The 20,971-nt window shown below is 40.5% G+C and overlaps 1 protein-coding gene across 3 annotated transcripts in view; it reads left to right on the top strand.

The window, feature by feature from the left end:
• The window catches only part of LOC140728005 (BCLAF1 and THRAP3 family member 3-like), a 71,528-nt gene that overhangs the window by 23,578 nt on the left and 26,979 nt on the right, over positions 1 to 20,971 (top strand). For all 3 annotated transcript variants that reach the window (XM_073046091.1, XM_073046089.1, XM_073046090.1), the window contains exons 5-7: positions 10,488 to 10,666; positions 18,174 to 18,282; positions 18,365 to 18,425. In XM_073046091.1, the coding sequence (XP_072902192.1) occupies positions 10,488 to 10,666; positions 18,174 to 18,282; positions 18,365 to 18,425 (349 nt within the window). The remainder of the gene's footprint in view (positions 1 to 10,487; positions 10,667 to 18,173; positions 18,283 to 18,364; positions 18,426 to 20,971) is intronic.

The following is a 20,971-nucleotide window of genomic DNA, read 5'->3' as shown; positions in this document are numbered from 1 at the left end:
TTTTCTAATTGGGATGCTAGAAACTCCCATTTTTTTAATTCCAAAAAAGTTCTACAAAAGCCTTCATTCTCCACCAAAAGAGAAAAATCAGGAGAAATTCATGTATAATAAGGAATATTAGCATGTTGCTTCTTCCTGAATGTTTACCAAGCAGTTGGATTCTAAGCACAAAGAATATTATTTGCATACAGAAAACGTAATTGCTGTGCATTCAAGCAATTAAAAACACCGACGGATGAGATATGTATTTGGCTTCTTCCAGGCTCTCCTTGCGTAATAGAAACCCTTTTGGATAAAGAGGTCCAACTCAGTATAAAAAGTAACTGAAGATCTCTTGAATATCAAGCAGTTTTGCTTCTACTCTTTTTGATAGATTGGGCGAAAGCTCTCTCCAACTTACAAAATAAATCAAAAATCTGTGCTCTTAAAATAGCAGATATTTGGTCTCGAACTAAATACTCTGTCAAGAGCATATCGATGCAACAGGGCCCAGAATGAGGAATGTTTGAATGATTTGAATACAGTGCCAGATGGATTGAAAAAGCAGGGTGTCGGGACCAGAGGGAAAGGCCGGGCTAGTTCTGCACACTTCACCATGATGTTTACTTCACTCTTCACTGTTCTGAGGCTGTGGCCTGCTCCGGACTTCATGTCTGAGGACTCATTTTCATACTAAATGGTATTTCCTTACTTTATTGCTTGCATGGTTTGTGTTTTTTTTCTCTCTTGCACATTGGGTGTTTGTTAGTCTTTTTTTTGTTTCTTTGTTTTGTGGCTGCCTGTAAAGAGACAAATCTCAAGGTTTTATAATGTATACACACTTTGATAATAAATGTACTTTGAAATTAAACTACTCATTACAAACATTCAAGATTAAATCTCTACCATTTGGATATTTCTCATTTGTGCAATACGAGTATATCAAGCAAAGAATTTTTAATGTTGCCAGAATTATGTTCTATGTATGAACTTCCTATTTTTTCCTGTGATCCATTTTGGTTGGATTGGTTATCGAAGAAGCTGCATGATGTTGGATAAATTTAGTTTTGTCATGATCCAAATGAAGACTACAAAGGGGAACCCTATTTTGAAAAATTCATGGAACGGACAGCAATTTTGTGTAGCAATCTAGTGCACCTTCCTCCTTGCCATGCATTATAATGGACTTCTCAACTTTGCCAATGAAATAGCCCTTTCAACAAGCAGGAGTTCTTTACTTAAACCAGAATTCATATTGTGAAATTACCTTGTGAGAGAAAAGAGCAACTTATGAATTGTTCTATCAAAATGGCAATACTAAATGGAACTTGCATTTCTCAGACGCATCATATTAACAAACTTCAAGACTGGAGCAATTGAGGAAATCTTTTCTTTGACTTTCTAAATCAACTAGTATTTTATGCAGTTCAGAAAATAAATCCAAACCGTACTACTGATCAAGAGTTCAAATTCAGCATCAATGCCTTCAATCAGGATGGACTAGATAGTTCTCTTAATGTGAATCACAGCATGAAACATGTTTCTTTAAAGATAACTTCTGTGCCTGCTCTTTACTTAGATTTCAAGCTATTGTTTACTTGAAATATTGTCAAAGCAAGCAAGATGATAGGAGGTATTTCAAAGTGAAGCCTCCAAATTCAGAATGGTGAATCATAGTAAACTGAAGTGTCAGTTCACGACTGAATGCACAACTGTAAAGCACAATGGCAGATGAATTGAAGATCGTATCCAGCTGATTTTGGAACTTAAAAAAAAGCAGAAGGGTGGAAGGCATATGATTTGCACTGTACGTGAAGAAACTAATGTTGGCTTTGTATGTTCCTCTGCCCATGCTATACCTCTGAAGTGAGATTCTGGCTATCAATTCAGTATTCTCTCGCTTACTTCATCATGTATGTCAATATGAAACAAGCTTGTTAATGGAATTGTGAAACATTGTTTTGAAGAAGAAAATTAAAATGTTTTACACAGCAAGGGCATGCACCAGAAGAATTCAGTGAAAGAACAACTTGCCTTCCTGATACCATTGTGGTGGCTGCACAAAATAACAGTTAAATTGTTGATCAATTTTAGCCATTTATGTCAAACTTTCCACCACCGGACTCGTATGTGATGATAAAACATTGAACAATTTAGCACAGCACGGTCCCTTCCACTTGTGCAGAACAATATAAACCTACTCCACAACTAATCTTCCTTCCTACACAGCCCACAACCCTCCATTTTCTGATATCTATCTGGTTATCTAATAACCTTAAATATCCTTATTGTAGCAGCCTCTACCATCTCCCTCAGCAGTGCATTCCAGGCACCTACCACTCTCTGTTCAAAACAGAAACCTTACCTCTGACATCTTTCCTTAACTTCTCTTCCATTCATCTTAAATATCCTCTGATATTGGCCATTGGTGCCCTGAGAAGAAAGTACTAGCTGTTCACTCTATCTGTTTCTTCCACAATCTTATACACCACCATCAAGTTGTCGGTCATCCTTCATCGCTCAAAAGAAAAAGCTCATTTAACATTTCCCCATAAGATTTGCTGTCCAATCCAGGCAGCATCCTGCTAACTCTCCTCTACACCCTCAGTATTTCTCTGCATCCTTGCTGTAATGAAGTGATCAAAACTGAACACAATCCTCTTGGTGTGGTCTGACCAGAGGTTTTTATAGATTTGCAGCATTACCTTGCAGGTCCTGAACACAATCCCCTGACTAATGAACTTGCCATACAATGTAACCACCTTGTCCACTTGTGCAGCATCTTTGGGGGATCTATGTACTTGGACCCTAAGATGGCTCTGTTCCTGCACAATTTGCAGACTTAATAACCCAGCTCTCCATTTCTTCATCCAAGTCATTTGAAACTTTCAGAGGAGGGGTCCCAGAACAGATCCCTATGGAACACCACTGCTAGTCACCAACATCCAGGCAGCATTATAAACTTAAATTTGCCTGACCAAATAACCACAGCACAAAAAGATCGTTACTTTTCACCAGTTTATTTCTTTGAGCTCAGCCGGCAAAGGAACTTGGTCCAGACATCGGGGGAGAAGTGTTCTCATCCCTCTGGAGGTTCAAACAAGTTCACTGCTCGACTTCCAGAATTGTTACAATTCTTAAGGCCACCGATACAAAAGAACAATCACTTAGACATTCCAGCTACTGAAATAGAGCAAAACTTAATAGCTTAGATAGGAGACTCCACCAAATTTAAGCTTTAATTAAGAAAGGAATGTCCTGTCTTATCTCCATCATCAACTGCCTTTTGTCGAAACCAAAAGGTATGAAAAGTCAAGAGATGTCTTTTGTGGATCTGTGTGAGCTTTAAACGCTGATTTATACTTGTGCATACGGGCTACGCCGCAGCTTATATCGTAACTCCCTCACTCTACGCCATAGCAAGTATGCGTTGGTGTGCGCCAAAATGCTAGTTGGTGGTGGGGTTTCTATGCCACTGTGTTGAGTTCCTTCGTGAGAGACATGAACGAGGAAATGTATTTCAAATGTCTTTGCATGTCAGCAGGTAGATTTGATGATTTGGTTCATCCATTTCGCATCAGTGTATGCAGAGCCTACAGACATGGTGGAGAAGAAGCAACCGGAAATGCGTAGGAGGAAATGCGATGCTACCAAGTGGACCAATCACAGTTGTTCCAGTCTGCGTTGCCACGACGCGTGAGTAACTTTTCTGGAGAGGTGCACGTCATCCTACGGTGTAGGGTATGGCATAGGGTACACTTCACCTACGGCGTCGATGCAACGCACAAGTATAAATCAGCCTTAACCTTTATCTCACTCCAAAGAAGCAGCTGTGAGACACCATCTTAAACATGCTGTAGCCATTCACAAACCAGAATACACAGACACAGTTGGTACTCAACCTTAACCCATTATTTACATGAATCTGAGGATGCCCCAATTCCCTTAAAACCTTATCAGCATTAGCTTCATCTACTGCGATGCTGCCTTCTGTGGGCAGGCCTTTACTGAATCCATGTACTTAAGCTTCCGTGGATTGCATGCCTGTCGATTTTCTAGATGAGCCTACCTTGTGCAACCATGATTGATCAAAATATCAACGATGGAAAAGTTTGAATAACATGGGATCCAAAGTCACCTGTTTTCTCCCAAGCCAGTAATAGTTTTTTTCAAAATACTATTTTATCTTAAAATATTCCGAAAGAAATCAACTTTTCATTTGAATGATTCAAACAAACTTTCCTAAAGCCTATTTTAATGATTTACCAGTCAAATACTGAAGTAATGTTTCAGCAGATTACCTCTCTCCACGTGTACATCATGTCGTTGGATTCTGTCATCTGGATAAAGCTGTAGTACATTAATCCTAGCTGCCTATGTCTCAGTGTTTACAGGATGAATCATTGTTAAATGGAAAGTGAACATCTGAAAATTCTACTAAGTTGATGGAAAACGAGCCTGCATTTTTGTCACATTAACTTTGATACAGTGGAAAGAAGCAGATGAACACCTATTTAAAATGGAAGATTGCTGAATTAATCAAAGCTGTTCTGAGGAGTGTTCAATAGCATGAGTAGCACATGAAAATTGAATTTTAATTGCTATTTAATAGAGTGTTCAGTGTGAAATTTCTTTTATTCAGCCTCAGTTTTACATATTAAATAGTGGCATTTTCTAACACAAGCTTAACTAATAAAATCAATGTGTTTATTTTCTTGCGCAATCAAATTGAAAACAAGTAGAAACTCTTCTTTAAATGGCTTGTTTGTGTAGTCATGTTAAATTATGTAGAATGTGCAGGAGTTCTTTAACAAGAAGACTTTAAAGAAACCAAGTCCAGATCATTATACAAGGTACGAAAATGATTCTTAAATTTTGCATTTGTTTTTTCTGACTTACTTTGAATGTAACATGAGTGACAGTGTTTGACAAATTACAGATTTTCTGCAAGAAGTTGTACAAAGTGCTTGATTAAAGGAACTTAAAATTTATGAACGTTAATCAGAATTAAGGTAATTATTTTAATTGAAATCCCAAAGCTATCAAGTTGAGAAATTTAAATTTGCAGTATGCAGAATACTGGAAAGGTTTTCTACCCATTCATCCTATAAAAAGGATGTCACACAGGTTGACCTGTGTTTTAGAAACATAGGAAACCTACAGCAAAATACAGGCCCTTTGGCCCACAAAGTTGTGCCAAACATGTCCCTACCTTAGAAATTACTAGGCTTACCTATAGCCCTCTATTTTACTAATCTCCATGTACCTATCTAAAAGTCTCTTAAAAAACCCTATCGTATCCGCCTCCACTACCGTTGCTGGCAGCCCATTCCACACACTCACCACTCTGAGTAAAAAACTTACCCCTGACAGCTCCTTTGTACTTACTCCCCAGCACCTTAAACCTGTGTCCTCTTGTAGCAACTATTTCAGCCCTGGGAAAAAGCCTCCGACTATCTGCACAATCAATGCCTCTCATTATCTTATACACCTCTATCAGGTCACCTCTTATCCTCCTTCGCTCCAAGGAGAAAAGGCTTAGTTCACTCAACCTTTTCTTGTAAGGCATGCTCCCCAATCCAGGCAACATCCTTGTAAATCTCCTCTGCACCCTTTCTATGGCTTCCACATCCTTCCTGTAGTGAGGTGACCAGAACTGAGCACAGTACTCCAAATGGGGTCTGACCAGGGTCCTATATAGCTGCAGCATTACCTCTCGGCCCCTAAATTCAATTCCACGATTAATGAAGGCTAATACACCATATGACTTCTTAACCACAGAGTCAACCTGCGCAGCTGCTTTAAGTGTCTTATGCACTCAGACCCCAAGATCCCTCTGATCCTCCACACTGCCAAGAGTCATACCATTAATACTATATTCTGCCATCATATTTGACCTACCAAAATGAACCACTTCACACTTATCTGGGTTGAACCCCATGTGCCACTTCTCAGCCCAGTTTTGCTTCCTATCAGTGTCCCGCTGAAACCTCTGACAGCTGTCCACACTATCCACAACACCTCCAATCTTTGTGTCATCAGTAAACTTACTAACCCAAACCTCCACTTCCTCATCCAGGTCATTTATAAAAATCACAAAGAGTAAGGGTCCCAGAACAGATCCCTCAAGCACTCCACTAGTGACCGACCTCCATGCAGAATATGACCCATCTACAGCCACTCTTTGCCTTCTGTGGGCAAGCCAGTTCTGGATCCACAAAGCAATGTCCCCTTGGATCCCATGCCTCCTTACTTTCTCAATAAGCCTTGTGTGGGGTACCTTATCAAATGCCTTGCTGAAATCCATGTACACTATATCTATTGCTGTTCCTTCATCGATGGGTTTAGTCACATCCTCAAAAAATTCAATCAGGCTTGTAAGGCACGACCTGCCCTTAACATAGCCATGCTGACTACTCCTAATCATATTATACCTTTACAAATGTACATAAATCCTGCCTCTCAGGATCTTCTCCATCAACTTACCAACCACTGAGGTAAGACTCGTTGGTCTATAATTTCCTGGGTTATCTCTACTCCCTTTCTTGAATAAAAGAACAACATCCACAACCCTCCAATTCTCCGAAACCTCTCCCGTCCCCATTGATGATGCAAAGATCATCACCAGAGGCTCAGCAATCTCCTCCCTCGCCTGGGGTACATTTCGTCCGGTCCTAGCAACTTATCCAACTTGATGCTTTCCAAAAGCTCCAGGTATTAAGCTTCTTAATATCTACATGCTCAAGCTTTTCAGTCTGCTGCAAGTAATCACTATAATCACTAAGCTCCTTTTCCATAGTGAGTACTGAAGTAAAGTATTCATTAAGTACCTCTGCTATTTCCTCTGGTTCCATATACGCTTTCCCACTGTCACACTTGATAGGTCCTATTCTTTCATGTCTTATCCTCTTGCTCTTCACATACTTGTAGAATACCTTGGGGTTTTCCTAAATTCTGCCTGCCAAAGCCTTCTCATGGCCTCTTCTGGCTCTCTTAATTTCCTTCTTAAGCTCCTTCCTAGTAGCCTTATAATCTTCTAGATCTCTAACATTACCTAGCTCTCTGAATCTTTTGTAAACTTTTCTTCTTGACTAGATTTATTATAGCCTTTGTACACCACAGTTCCTGTAACCTGCCATTATTTCCCTGTCTCATTGGAAAGTTCCTATACTGAACTGTACACAAATATCCCCTGAATATTTGCCACATTTCTTCTGTACTTCTCCCTGACGACATCTGTTTCCAATTTCCAGTGGGCGGCCTATTAAAAACACCCAGTAAAGTTATTGACCCCTTTCTGTTTCCAGTTTCCTGCCTGATAGCCTCATAATTCCCCTTACTCCAATTAAACGCTTTTCTAACTTGTCTGTTCCAATCTCTCTTCAATGCTGTTGTAAAGGAGATAGAATTATGATCACTATCTCCAAACTGCTCTCCCACTGAGAGATCTGACACCTGACCAGGTTCATTTCCCAATACCAAATCAAGAACAGCTTCCCCTCTTGTAGGCTTATCTACATACTGTGTCAAGAAACCTTCCTGAACACACCTAACAAGCTCCACCCCATCTAAACCCCGTGCTCTAGGGAGATGCCATTTGTTATTTGGGTAATTCTCCCATCACAACAACTCTGTTATAGTTACACCCTTCCAGGATCCGTTTCCCTATCTGCACCTCGATATCCCTGTTACTATTGGGCGGCCTATTAAAAAAACACCCAGTAAAGTTATTGACCCCTTTCTGTTCCTAACCTCCACCCACAGAGAATCCGTAGACAATCCCTCTATGGCGTCCACCTTTTCTGCAGCTGTGACACTGTCTCTGATCAACAGTGCCATGCCCCCACCTCTTTTGCTTCCCTCCCTGTCCTTTATGAGACATGTAAAACCCGGCACTTAAAGTAATCGTTCCTATCCCTGAGCCATCCAAGTCTCTGTAATGGCCACCACATCATATCTCCAAGTACTGATCCATGCTTTAAGCTCATTTGCTTTGTTCACAACACTCCTAGCGTTAAAATAGATACATCTCAAATCTTTGGTCTGAGCACATCCCTTCTCTATCACCTGCTGTCCTCCCTCTCGCACTGTACAAGCTTTCTCTCTTTGTGAGCTAACCTCCATTTCCCCAGTCTCCTCAGTTTGGTTCCCACTCCCCAACAATTGTAGTTTAAACTCTCCCTAGTAGCCTTAGCAAACCTCCCCGCCAGTATATTGGTCCCCCTGGGATTCAAATGCAACCCATCATTTTTTGTACAGGTCACACCTGCCCCAGAAGAGGTCCCAGTGATCCGGAAATCTGAATTCCTTCCCCACTGCTCCAATCCCTCAGCCACACATTTATTTTCCACCTCATTCTATTCCTATTCTCGCTGTCGCGTGGCACAGGCAGTAATCCTGAGATTACTACCTTTGAGGCCCTGCTTCTCATCTTCCTTCCTAACTCCCTGTAGTCTTTTTTCAGGACCTCTTCCCTTTTCCTACCTATGTCATTGATACCAATATGTACCACAACCTCTGGCTGTTCTCCTTCTCACTGCAGGATATCTTGGACATGATCAACCATCCGAGTTTCTTTCCTGTGTCCACAGAATCGCCTGTCTGACCCCCTAACTATAGAGTCCCCTATCACTACTGCCTTCCTCTTCCCTACTGTTCTGAGCCACAGGGCTAGACTCTGTGCCAGAGGCACGTCCACTGCCGCTTCCCCCAGCTAGGTTGTTTCCCACTCCCCCCCCCCCCCCCCCCCAAACAGTACTCAAATGGGAGTACTTATTGTCAAGGGGTACAGCCACAGGGGTATTCTCTAGTACCTGACTCTTCCCCTTCCTGACTGTGACCCACTTGTCTGTCCCGTGGCTCAGGTGTGACCACCTGCCTATAACTCCTCTCTATCACCTCCTCACTCTCCTTGACTCGGTCCCTTAGAAACTGCAGCTTGACACACCTGGTGCAGATACGTCTGTCTGGGAGGCTAGGAGACTCCAGGATCCCCCATATCTGACACCGAGCACAGAAAACTGGCCTCACACACATACTTCCTCCTTTCCGCAATTAACACAGGTAGACCATAGACCATAAGACAAAGGAGCCCGTCGGCCATTCGGCTCATCGAGTCTGTTCCGCCATTTCATCATGACCTGATCCAGTCTCCCCTTTAGTCCCATTCCCCCGCCTTCTCACCATAACCTTTGATGCCCTGACTACTCAGATACCTATCAATCTCTGTCTTAAATACACCCAATGACTTGGTCTCCACTGCCGCCCATGGCAACAAATTCCATAAATTCACCACCCTCTGGCTAAATTTTTTTTTTCGCATCTCTGTTCTGAATGGGCGCCCTGCAATCCTCTTGTACTAGACTCCCCCACCATGGGAAACAATGGTGAACCTACCTCACCTTGTCCCGTTACTGCCAAAGCCCTATCACTCTGCTGCTTCTCACTCATCTGCCTGCTTCAACTGCCCACTGGATACGGCGGTCTGCTTTCTCAACCTTCTGCACTCTACTGGCTGATATCACGCGCCTGTGCAGTCTTGCCTCTCTTTAACCCCGAGTAGTTTAAAAACTCCCTTCGCTCCGAAAAATCAGCCGTTCACTCGTAGCCTTCTTGCTCTGAATTACAAACCGTTGAAGATTCCTTCCCTTTTTAAACCTTTCGCACTGTACTGGCTGACGTCACGCGGCTGCGCAGTCTTGCCTCTCTTTAGTCCCGAGTAGTTTAAAAACTCCCATTTGCTCCAAAAAATTAGCCATTCACTCGCAGCCTTCTTGCTCTTGCTTCTAGCTGCTTAACTTATCCTCTTTCTTTTGGCACTAACTTCTTGCCAATTTTATTGATCCTTAATTGTTGACAACATCTTTCTTGATGCTAGCTGCAGGAATAGAAGTATGGTAGCTGAACATAGTCTTGCCGTAATTCATACGCATAAAATGAAGCCTATTATGCCTCAAAAATTTAATATATATTCTAACATCATGGAAAAAAAATATGTAACTTATTATTAAAAGAGTCAAATTTGTTAAACCTATTTCAGAATTTTGTTATAATTCAGACCATCAAGAACCAATCTGCCAGCCTTTACATGGCTTTTTGCTTTAAGAAGAGACAAGTTAAGGTGGTCTAGGCAGCTGATTTAACTGAGTCAGCCCCAGGATGCTTGGTAAATCATTATTTTTTCCAGAAATAAGTAACTTCTGGGCTGCTCTGTAGAAGACTGATAAAATTTAAGGGCCTCGATCGCATGATGGTGGCTCTTCTCTTTCAGTGATTACTGAAATAATCCTTAACTAGGCAATTAACTTGGTTAAGAAATATTGAAGTTTGAAATTGTCATGTGCATTCTTCAAACAAGAAGCACCTCCTGAAACTTGTTCTTAATTTTATATAAATAAAATTTTAAGAAATTAATTATGAATTTTTATATTTGTATATGTATATTTGTATGGCTGCCCTCAGTCAGTTGCAGTTATTTCGTTGTGAATTTGTATTTGGGATTCCTCCAGGCCTGCATCAAGCCATTCTTCAGAGAGACTAATGTCTCGGGATTTGGTTAGTGTTGGCAAGAAACGAGATGAGTTTCATCATGTGTTTGAGCATATGGGTTCATCATTGAAGGCTAACCCGAATATCTCTTCAGGAGAATTTGCCCAGGAGATAATCACTTTGGTGCACCAAATTAAAGGTCGGACATGCATTATTGCATCATTTTTAAAAATTTGTTTGCAAGAAGTGGTATTGAGACAGTTTCATTTAATGGTGGCACAACTGTTGGTAATTGATGGTGTTACTGATTAAGTCCTTAAGATACTGCATGATGGAAATTATTCTTTCATTGTAATGTGTGTATTCTTCAGAATTGTTATAAAATTGCATTTTAGTTTCAGTCCTGGTTGGTTATTGAATACTGCTAGGTGAAACAGATTAGAGCTGGTGCTTTAATCCCATTCCTGTAGACACCAATCCAACGGAAACTTGGAGCAGTTGAAGTGTATTTCTGAATGGCAGACTTTAGGTGGATTTTTTTTTCATTGATTGGTTCAAAGAGCAGAGATTAAACTGGATATAAAGTGAATAATGCCTAATATTTTGGATCTATGCTGTCTATGACTCATTGCACTGTCAGGGCTGCAGAGGAGATTCACCAGAATTATGATGGTGGTTTTATTTAAAGGTTGCTTTGCCAACAATAAACACAGCAGTTTGAGCATACATTTTAAGATGCAAGTCTTGACTCCTATCTCGACAGTCCTGCAAATCATTACATTATTAAAAAAACTACTGCAGACTACAATAAGTAATATTTTCTGTATGCTGCAAATATTTAGTAAATGGATGGCAATACTACATAGAAGAATTTAAATGTGAGGTTACTAATGATAGGAGGTGAATTGAGATTTAGTGAAGATATCTGGGTGAGAATTGAAAGCTATAAGGATAAAGGAATAACATTGGATTTATGTTATAGACCCCGTCCCCCACCCCCAATGCTGATGGTGAGTTTAGTAAATACTCATTCAGAATATTGAAAAAGCAAATTCTATGGGTGATGTTATAGTTTTGTGTGACCTTAATTTCTCAGATATTGAGTGGGAGAACCCAGTGGATTATAGGAAAATGAATTCATCGAGTTGTTGAATGATTGTTTTTTGATCCAGCCTGTTAATACACCAACAAGAGGGGAGGCCTGTCTAGATTTGATATTCTGTAACAATCTGGATAGAATTTTGAGTTCAGAAGTTGTTCAGCCTTTAGGAACAAGTGACGATAACATTGTTGGTCTTGAAGTTTTTTGGGAGAGTATATCAGTAAAAACCAAAGCCATTAAATTGAATTTCAAAAAGGCAAAGTTTGAAATTCTTTGCCTACAAAAACTTCAGAAGGTAAACTGGAAGGAACTGCTTGTCATTGAGTCAGTTGAGGAACAGTGGGGTCAGTTTAAACAGTTGGTTCACGCACTGCAGGAAAAGTTCATACCCAAGGTCAGGAGAAGCCATAAAAACCCATAAATCAACTACATGGTGAATAAAAATATTCATAAAAATTATTGAAGAAAAGATAGCTATATAAGGAATACAGAAAAAAATAGTAATGATGTTAACCGTAGGGCATATGAATATATGAAAGCTATCATCAAGAGGGAAGTTTGGATTGCCAAAATGCAGGCTGAGGAGGATATTGCTGATAATGCTAAGATTGATCCTGAGGGATATTTTCAATGCTTTAGTAGTGGGGGGGAAAGTCGAGGGGGAAGTTAAGGGTATTAGGAATAATAGTAGTGTTAAGTTATGCAGAGAAGAACATAGTAGATATACTTAACTCATATTTTGCTGAAGTATTTGCCTATGAAGATGTTAGCAATATGTCAGTAAGTGTAGAGAAAAATAAGGTGGTTTTAAATGACTTGGAGTTCTTAGAAAGTAAGGTCCTCTTTCAGCTGAAAAGGCTGAAAGTTAGTAAATCTCCAAGGCCAGACAACTTGTTGTGGGAATAACAGAGACATGGCTTCAAGTGGACAGGGCCTGGGAAATGAATATTCAAGGATATACATCTTATCGAAAGGACAGACTGACTGGAAGAGGGGGTGGGGTGGCTCTGTTGGTGAGGAATGATATTCAGTCCCTTGCGAGGGGGAACATAGAATCAGGGGATGTAGAGTCAGTATGGATAGAACTGAGAAATTCTAAGGGTAGAAAGACCCTAATGGGAGTTATCTACAGGCCCCCAAACAGCAGTCTGGATGTAGGGTGTAAGTTGAATGAAGAGTTAAAATTGGCATGTCGCAAAGGTAATGATACAGTTGTCATGGGGGATTTCAACATGCAGGTAGACTGGGAGAATCAGAATGGTACTGGACCCCAAGAAAGGGAGTTTGTGGAGTGCCTCCAAGATGGATTCTTAGAACAGCTGGTACTGGAGCCTACCAGGGAGAAGGCAATTCTAGATTTAGTGTTGTGCAATGAACCGGATTTGATCAGGGACCTCGAGGTAAAGGAACCATTAGGAGGTAGTGACCATAATATGTTATGTTTTAACCTACAATTTGAGAAGGAGAAGGAAAAATTGGATGTGTCAGTATTACAGTTGAACAAAGGGAACTATAGAGCTATGAGGGAGGAGCTGGCCAAAGTTCTATGGAACAATACCCTAGCAGGAAAGACAGTGGAACAACAATGGCAGGTATTTCTGGGAATAATGCAGAAGGTGCAGGATCGGTTCATTTCAAAGAGGAAGAAAGATCCTAAGGGGAGTAAGGGGCGCCCTTGGCTGACGAGGGAAGTGAAGGGCAGTATAAAAATAAAAGAGAAGTATAACATAGCAAAGATGAGCGGGAAACTGGAGGACTGGGAAGCTTTTAAAGAGCCACAGAAGATAACAAAAAAGGCAATATGCCAAGAAAAAATGAGGTACGAAGGTAAACTAGTCAAGAATATAAAGGAGGATAGTAAAAGCTTCTTTAGGTATGTGAATAGCAAAAAAATAGTTAAGACCAAAATTGGGCCATTGAAAACAGAAACGGGTGAATTTATTATGGGGAACAAGGAAATGGCAAACGAGTTGAACAGGTACTTTGGATCTGTCTTCACTAGGGAAGACACAAACAATCTCCCAGATGTAATAGTGGCCAAAGGAACTAGGGTAAAGGATGAACTGAAGGAAATTTATATTAGGCAAGAAACAGTGTTGGATAGACTGTTGAGTCTGAAGGCTGATAAGTCCCCGGGACCTGATGGTCTGCATCCCAGGGTACTTAAAGAGGTGGCTCTAGAAATCGTGGACGCATTGGTAATCATTTTCCAATGTTCTATAGATTCAGGAACAGTTCCTGCTGATTGGAGGGTGGCTAATGTTGTCCCACTTTTCAAGAAAGGAGGGAGAGAGAAAACAGGGAATTATAGACCAGTTAGCCTGACGTCAGTGGTGGGAAAGATGCTGGAGTCAATTATAAAAAGAGGAAATTACGACACATTTGGATAGCAGTAGAAGGATCAGTCCGAGTCAGCATAGATTTATGAAGGGAAAATCATGCTTGACTAATCTTCTGGAGTTTTTTGAGGATGTAACTATGAAAATGGACAAGGGAGATCCAGTGGATGTAGTGTACCTGGACTTCCAGAAAGCTTTTGATAAAGTCCCACATAGAAGATTAGTGGGCAAAATTAGGGCACATGGTATTGGGGGCAAAGTACTGACATGGATTGAAAATTGGCTGGCTGACAGGAAACAAAAAGTAGCGATTTCGGAATGGCAGGCTGTGACCAGTGGGATACCGCAAGGTTTGGTGCTGGGACCGCAGCTGTTTACAATATACATTAATGATTCAGATGAAGGGTTTAAAAGTAACATTAGCAAATTTGCTGATGACACAAAGCTGGTTGGCAGTGTGAAATGTCAGGAGGATGTTATGAGAATGTAGGGTGACTTGGACAGGTTGGGTGAGTGGGCAAATGTATGGCAGATGCAGTTTAATGTGGATAAATGTGAGGTTATCCACTTTGGTGGCAAGAACTGGAAGGCAGATTACTATCTAAATGGAGTCAAGTTAGGAAAAGGGGAAGTACAACGAGATCTAGGTGTTGTACATCAGTCAATGAAAGCAAGCATGCAGGTACAGCAGGCAGTGAAGAAAGCTAATGGCATACTGGCCCTTATAACAAGAGGAATTGAGTATAGGAGTAAAGAGGTCCTTCTGCAGCTGTACAGGGCCCTGGTGAGACCCCACCTGGAGTATTGTGTGCAGTTTTGGTCTCCAAATTTGAGGAAGGACATTCTTGCTATTGAGGGAGTGCAGCTTAGGTTCACAAGGTTAATTCCCAGAATGGCGGGACTGTCATATGTTGAAAGATTGGGCTTGTATGCACTGGAATTTAGAAGGATGAGAGGGGATCTGATTGAAACATATAAGATTATTAAGAGATTGGACACGCTGGAGGCAGGAAGCATGTTCCCGCTGATGGGTGAGTCCAGAACTAGAGGCCACAGTTTAAGAATAAGGGGTAGGCCATTTAGAACAGAGATGCGGAAAAACTTTTTCACCCAGGGAGTGGTGGATATGTGGAATGTTCTGCCCCAGAAGGCAGTGGAGGCCAAGTTTCTGGATGCATTCAAGAGAGAGTTAGATAGAGCTCTTATAGATAGCGGGTCAAGGGATATGGGGAGTGGGCAGGAACGGGGTACTGATTGTGTATGATCAGCCATGATCACAGTGAATGGTGGTGCTGGCTAGAAGGGCCGAATGGCCTACTCCTGCACCTACTATCTATTGTGTCCAAGGGTACTTAAAAGAAGTCTGTGATTATATATACAAACACCTAACATGTTTTTTTCAAAAGTTACTGGAGATGGGTGAAATCCCTAAGGACTGGAAATGGGATAATGTTGGTCCAGTATATTAGAAGGGTGACGGCACTGACCTTGGTAACTGTAGACCAGTGAGCTTAATGTGTATTGCAGATAAGATAACAGTAATAAAGAAAGAGATGTCAAAACAGCTGATAAGAACAGGCACATTAGCAGAAAGCCTGCATGGGTTCAGAGAGGAAAATTCTATCTTACTAATATGCTGAAGTTCCATGTTGAGGCAACTAAAAATTATGAAAACAATAGAGTACTTTATATCATTTACTTGGACTTCCAGAAGGTTTTTGACTAGGTACCCCATGAGAGGTTAATAATCAAATTACAGGAGGTAGGGATTCAGGGTAAGGTGTGTGAGTGGGTGCAGAATTGGCTGAAAAACAAAAATACCAATTATGGTGAGAAGATCATTTTCACACCTAGAAGATGTTAAAAGTGGTTTAGCAGGGCTCGGTTTTGAGGCAGCTGCTGTTTTCAATTTACATTAATGATTTGGGTTACAAATAAATGGTGAAGCTTGATGACGCAAAATTTGGGGGACAAGCTGAAGAATCAATACAGTTAGCAAAATCAATACATTGATATCTAAACAAAATCCAGATGTGAGCAGATAAATGGCAAATGAAATTTAATGTAAGTAAATGTAAAGCATTACATATAGTATTACAAGAGCTACTTAGAGTCATTTATCAATACTCTGGATCGATCTTAACTCACCCCTTTTGGGCTACTGAAAGTTTAAACCAGTGACCGACTCACTGGTGTCTTCCATTGACCGAATCCATCTTGACTCTAACTGTGTGTGTCTGTAACTGACCTTGTAAAAAGTAAACAAGCTGCAGAGAAACCATAACATTTGATTGTCTATCAAATAACTCCACCTCGTCAAAGGACAAAGGGTCTTGACCTGAAACGTTGACTGCTCATTTCAACGGATGCTGCCTGACCTGCTGAGTTCATCCAGCTTTTTTGTACGTCTTGATTTGACCACAGCATCTGCAGTGTACTTTGTGTTTACTAGATGAAATACAGTGTTGGGAAATGTTTGATAAAGCATTTTGGTAAAAGGAACAGCTATTATCTAAATGCAGACTAAATGGGAAGAAAATTCACACACCAGAGATGCAGAGGGACTTGGGAGCCTTCGTGCACAACTCCCAGGAAGGCTAATTCACAGGGTAAGACCGTGGTAAAAAAGGCAAATACAATGTTAGCATTTATTTCAAGAGGAGTAGAATATAAAAATAAGGAGATAATGCTAAGCCTTTATAAGGCACTAGTCATGCAGCACCTGGTCCCTTATTTTTGGGCCCCTTATCTCAGAAAGGATGTATTTCCATTGGAGAGAGTCCAGAGGACATTCATGAGGGTTTTTCTGAGAATAAAAGGGTTAAAAGGAGCATTTAGCAGCTTTGGGCTTGTACTCACTGAAATTTAGAAGAATGCAGTAAGATCTCATTGAAACGTACCGAATGTCGAAAGGGCTTGATGGGGTAGATGTGGAGAGGATGCTTCTTATGGTAGGTGTATCCAGAACTAGAGGGCACAGCCTCAACACTGAGAGGTGATCTTTGTTAACAGAAGTAAGGAGGAATTTTTCTTTTTTAGCCAAGAGTGGTGAATCTGTGGAATGCTCTGCCGCAGACTGTAGTGCAGTTCAAGTCCATGGGTATGTTTAAAACGGAAATTGATAAGCTTCCTGATTGGTTGGAGCATCAAGGGATATGGTGCAAGGGCAGGTGTATGGGAGTCGAATGGGACTTGGGATCAGCCGTGATGAAATGGTGGAGCAGACTTGATGGGCTGAATGGCCTAATTCTGCTCCTATGTCTTATGGTCTTATAAAGCCTCTCCTTGCTTTTTATATTCTACTCCCCTTGAAAATAATGCCAATATTGTATTAGTCTTCTTTACCACAGACTCAAACTGTAAATTAACCTTCTAGGAGTCTTGCACGAGGATGCCCAGGTCCCTCTGCACCACTGATGTTCGAATTTTCTCCCCATTTAGATAATAGTCCACACTATTGTTCCCTTTACCAAAATGCATTAACATACATATCCCAAAACTGTATTCCAACTGCCACTTTTTTGCCCATTCTTTTCAACTTGTCTCAAGTCCTGCTGTAATCACGTTGCTTCCGAGGAATAGTGTATACCCAACTGCTGATCGTCTGCTCATTAACACCTCCTCAGTCACCAAAGCCTGCAATTTGAGACCACTGCGCTTTGTCAAAATCCACTGTGGAAGTGTTAATTTTTTTGCTTGGCTTTTAGTTTTCATCTCAAATACTTCTAATCCAGATGGTATACCTTAATTGAATGTTCCTTCTTGACACCAGATTGCAGGACTACTGCAGAACATTGCAGTAAAAGTTGTATTATTCATCCCGTAATAAAGATTTCTAGTCATTGGCTGTACTTGCATGATTTTCCAAGATTCATGTACTGGTTTGTGCAAATCTGTTTGAATGCATTTACTAGTCCTCTTAATATGAAAACAAGTCTGCTTTTCTATTTGCATCATAATGGATAATTGTGCATTTTCCTAATGTCACCTCTACTTTCCATTGCCACCTGAATTTGCATTGTTGGCAAACATAAATAATACACTCATTAATTTATGGTCGTTTGGAGATGGTTCGCATCATTTTAGGATAGAACCTTGCATTATTAAATTTTTGATGAAGTATTTCCATTAATGCAATGCAGGTTTGAGGTATATCATGATCTTAATTATCTTGTGTAAATGTCCAGTGGACAGATTAATGCTTAAAATTTGACTTTTCCCACTGAGCCTTAATGACGACTATAAATGATTGATTTCTGTTACAGAAGATCATTTTAAGTCTTCCGAGATAACTTTACATGATCGCTTTTCAAAGTTACAAAATGCACGAAGTCCACAAAAAGAGGGGAGACATCTTGGTCCAGAGATTCACAGGTATTGCCATGAAACAATTTTAGTTTGTAAAACAAACTTGTTTTATTCCTCAAAGAATGATTTATTTTTCTTTCTCAAAAAGACGGATTGACATGTCATTGGCAGACTTGCACAACCAAGAAAGGAAACCTATTGGAAGAAAGGTATTGTGCTTTACTTAATGTGATCCTTATAATTCAAGTGTATCCTGTATAGTGAGAGGCTTCTCTGTTGGCTGATTCCAGTCCAAAACTATGAATGCCTGCAAGAAAATTAATCTCAGGGTTTTATATGGTGAGATAAATGTACTTTGATAATAAATTTACTTTGAATTGGGTATTGCATTCAAGTAATCTATTTGTTAGATTAGATATGCAAGATTAAGAGTCCCTTTTTGTTTCATTGATTCACTGCTAAAATGATGAAAGTGTGTGAAATGGTTCAAAAAGAAATTAAAGGTGACAATTATAGAAAAACCAGGTGGGGTATTCCCTTTCCCAATACAGGTATTACCCGCTATTTGAAGGTAGAGCATTCCTGTGAAATGATTCGTAAGCCAGAATGTCATAAAGTGAAGAAGCAATTACCATTTATTTATATGGGAAATATTTGAGCATTCGCAGACCCAAAAAATAAGTTACCAAATCATGTCAAATAACACATAAAACCTAAAATAATAGTAATATATAGTAAAAGCAGGAATGATCTGATAAATACACAACCTATATAAAGTAGGAATACTTTTCTACAATTATTGTAGCACTGTCCACCGTAGTGAAAATCTCACGCAAGCGCTTTCGGCAGAAGCACTCTTTCCAGTACCCTTTAAGCTATGAAGCTGCCAAATCATACCAAATAACACACAAAAATACACAACCTATATAAAGTAGAAATAATATATGTACAGTATAGTCTCACTTACCAGAATCGGGAAGACAGCACACTGATGATGGATGGTGTGTTAGGCTGAGTTGTCGGAGGTTGGGATGGTGGGAGACTGGAGTGTCATCTCATCATCGTCTGTTTCCATCAGGGCAGGCAGGTCACCTTTTTCTATGTCTGCCTGCCTCAATGTCAAAGGTCGAGTTTCATCGTCTGCTGTGGCTGATGTGGAAGGCTTGAAAAACAGCAGTATGCTTGACTGCTTAGCCTCGTGCATTTTTCTATCATACAGTTCTTTGTAAGCATTCAAACCATTCTGCAAATATGCCCTAAACCTACGTACCCTTTCAAAATTAAAGTCATACTTTTCTGCAATCATTGCAGCATTGTCAATCACAACGAAAATCTCATGTAATTGCTTCACGTTCAGTTCCTGGAAGACTTCGCTTTTGGGCCGTTTGCTACTGCATTTGGTTTCAATTGTTATCCTTTCCTCTTCATCAGCTCTTCATCTATCAGTTCTTGGTCATGGGATGCCAAAACCTCTTCAACATCATCTTCGTCAACTTCCACAAACCCAGCCACCATAGCCAAACTCACTATGTCCATACTTCATTCACCTTGATCAAAACACTTAATTATGTCTAGTTTTACGCTAAGTGTAACACCCTTACGTGCTGTTTTAGGCTTTTCTGATACCTTAGAACTCATCTTGCTAACGGATGCACAAAATAAATCAACATAAAGCACAGATGCTCACTGGCACGTGTTTAAGCAATGCCAGCTAGAATGCAGTTCCAGGGGAGGAGCTTGGCTGCTTGGCGTGCGCGCGCTGCCTTTTTTCATAACAGTGAAGACTCCTTCTGTTAGCAAACACAGGTAACTAATGTAGGTCTTTCGTAACAGCAAGGTGTCGTAAAGCAAATGGTCGAAAAACGGTGGACACCCATTTTTGCATTTAAACAATCTGTTACTTAGATGAGCAAGATTATGAAGTACCACTGGGAAAGGATGTAAAACATGGGTAGGCAACCTTAAGCACAAATGATTTTCAAGCATGCGTTATTCATTAATTTGAGGCAAAACATAACTAGATGTATTTAAATGAATAATTCCCATATTTCAAGTTTTTTATGGCATTTATCTGGCCCATTGTCCACTCATTAATATGCGATCCGGCCCACAGAGGTAAAAAGGTTTCCGACCCCGATGTAAAAAAAAATGATTGGTTTGCAAATCTGATAGCAGTTGTGGCAAAGCTGTTCTTGGATGTCTGGGCTTTCAAGCTCCTTTATCCTCTCCCCAGAAGGCAGATGGGAGGAAAGGACAAGGGTGGGGTGACTAGCATCCTTGACAATACTATTGCCCTTCCTGTCAGGTCAAGTTGATGATATGCATCACTTCTCAAGACACCTTTCAGGTTGAAGACCTTTACTCAGTTCAGGTTTCCAGCAATTACGCAAGTCTACGTTCGTTAAGTATTTCATTACAGGTTTGTTTCCTGAAATGAGTTAGCAAATAATTTAGCCTAGATCAATAATTAAACCAGAGGCCATGAATGAACTAGGAGATTTGCAGACTGCTGAGGGCTAAATCTGTGGTATTCAGGACTAATGATCCAGACCCCTACAAGACATTCTACCCATGGCGAATCATCATAAGTGGTAAAAGGCAATTGTGTGTGCATTTAGAGACACAATCATGTGCACAACAACTGTGGTAAGGTTTGCTACAGTTGGATGTTCCCAACTGCTTCAAATGGGCATTAATTACACTAGTTCTCAAGAAGAGCAGGGTGAGCTACCTAACCGACTGTTGCTTGATAACA

The sequence above is a fragment of the Hemitrygon akajei genome, chromosome 5 (assembly GCF_048418815.1).
Source record: "Hemitrygon akajei chromosome 5, sHemAka1.3, whole genome shotgun sequence".
NCBI classification, from domain to species: Eukaryota; Metazoa; Chordata; class Chondrichthyes; order Myliobatiformes; family Dasyatidae; genus Hemitrygon; species Hemitrygon akajei.
The sequence above is the reverse complement of the archived record's forward strand: the minus strand, read 5'-3'. Positions and strand labels throughout refer to the sequence as shown.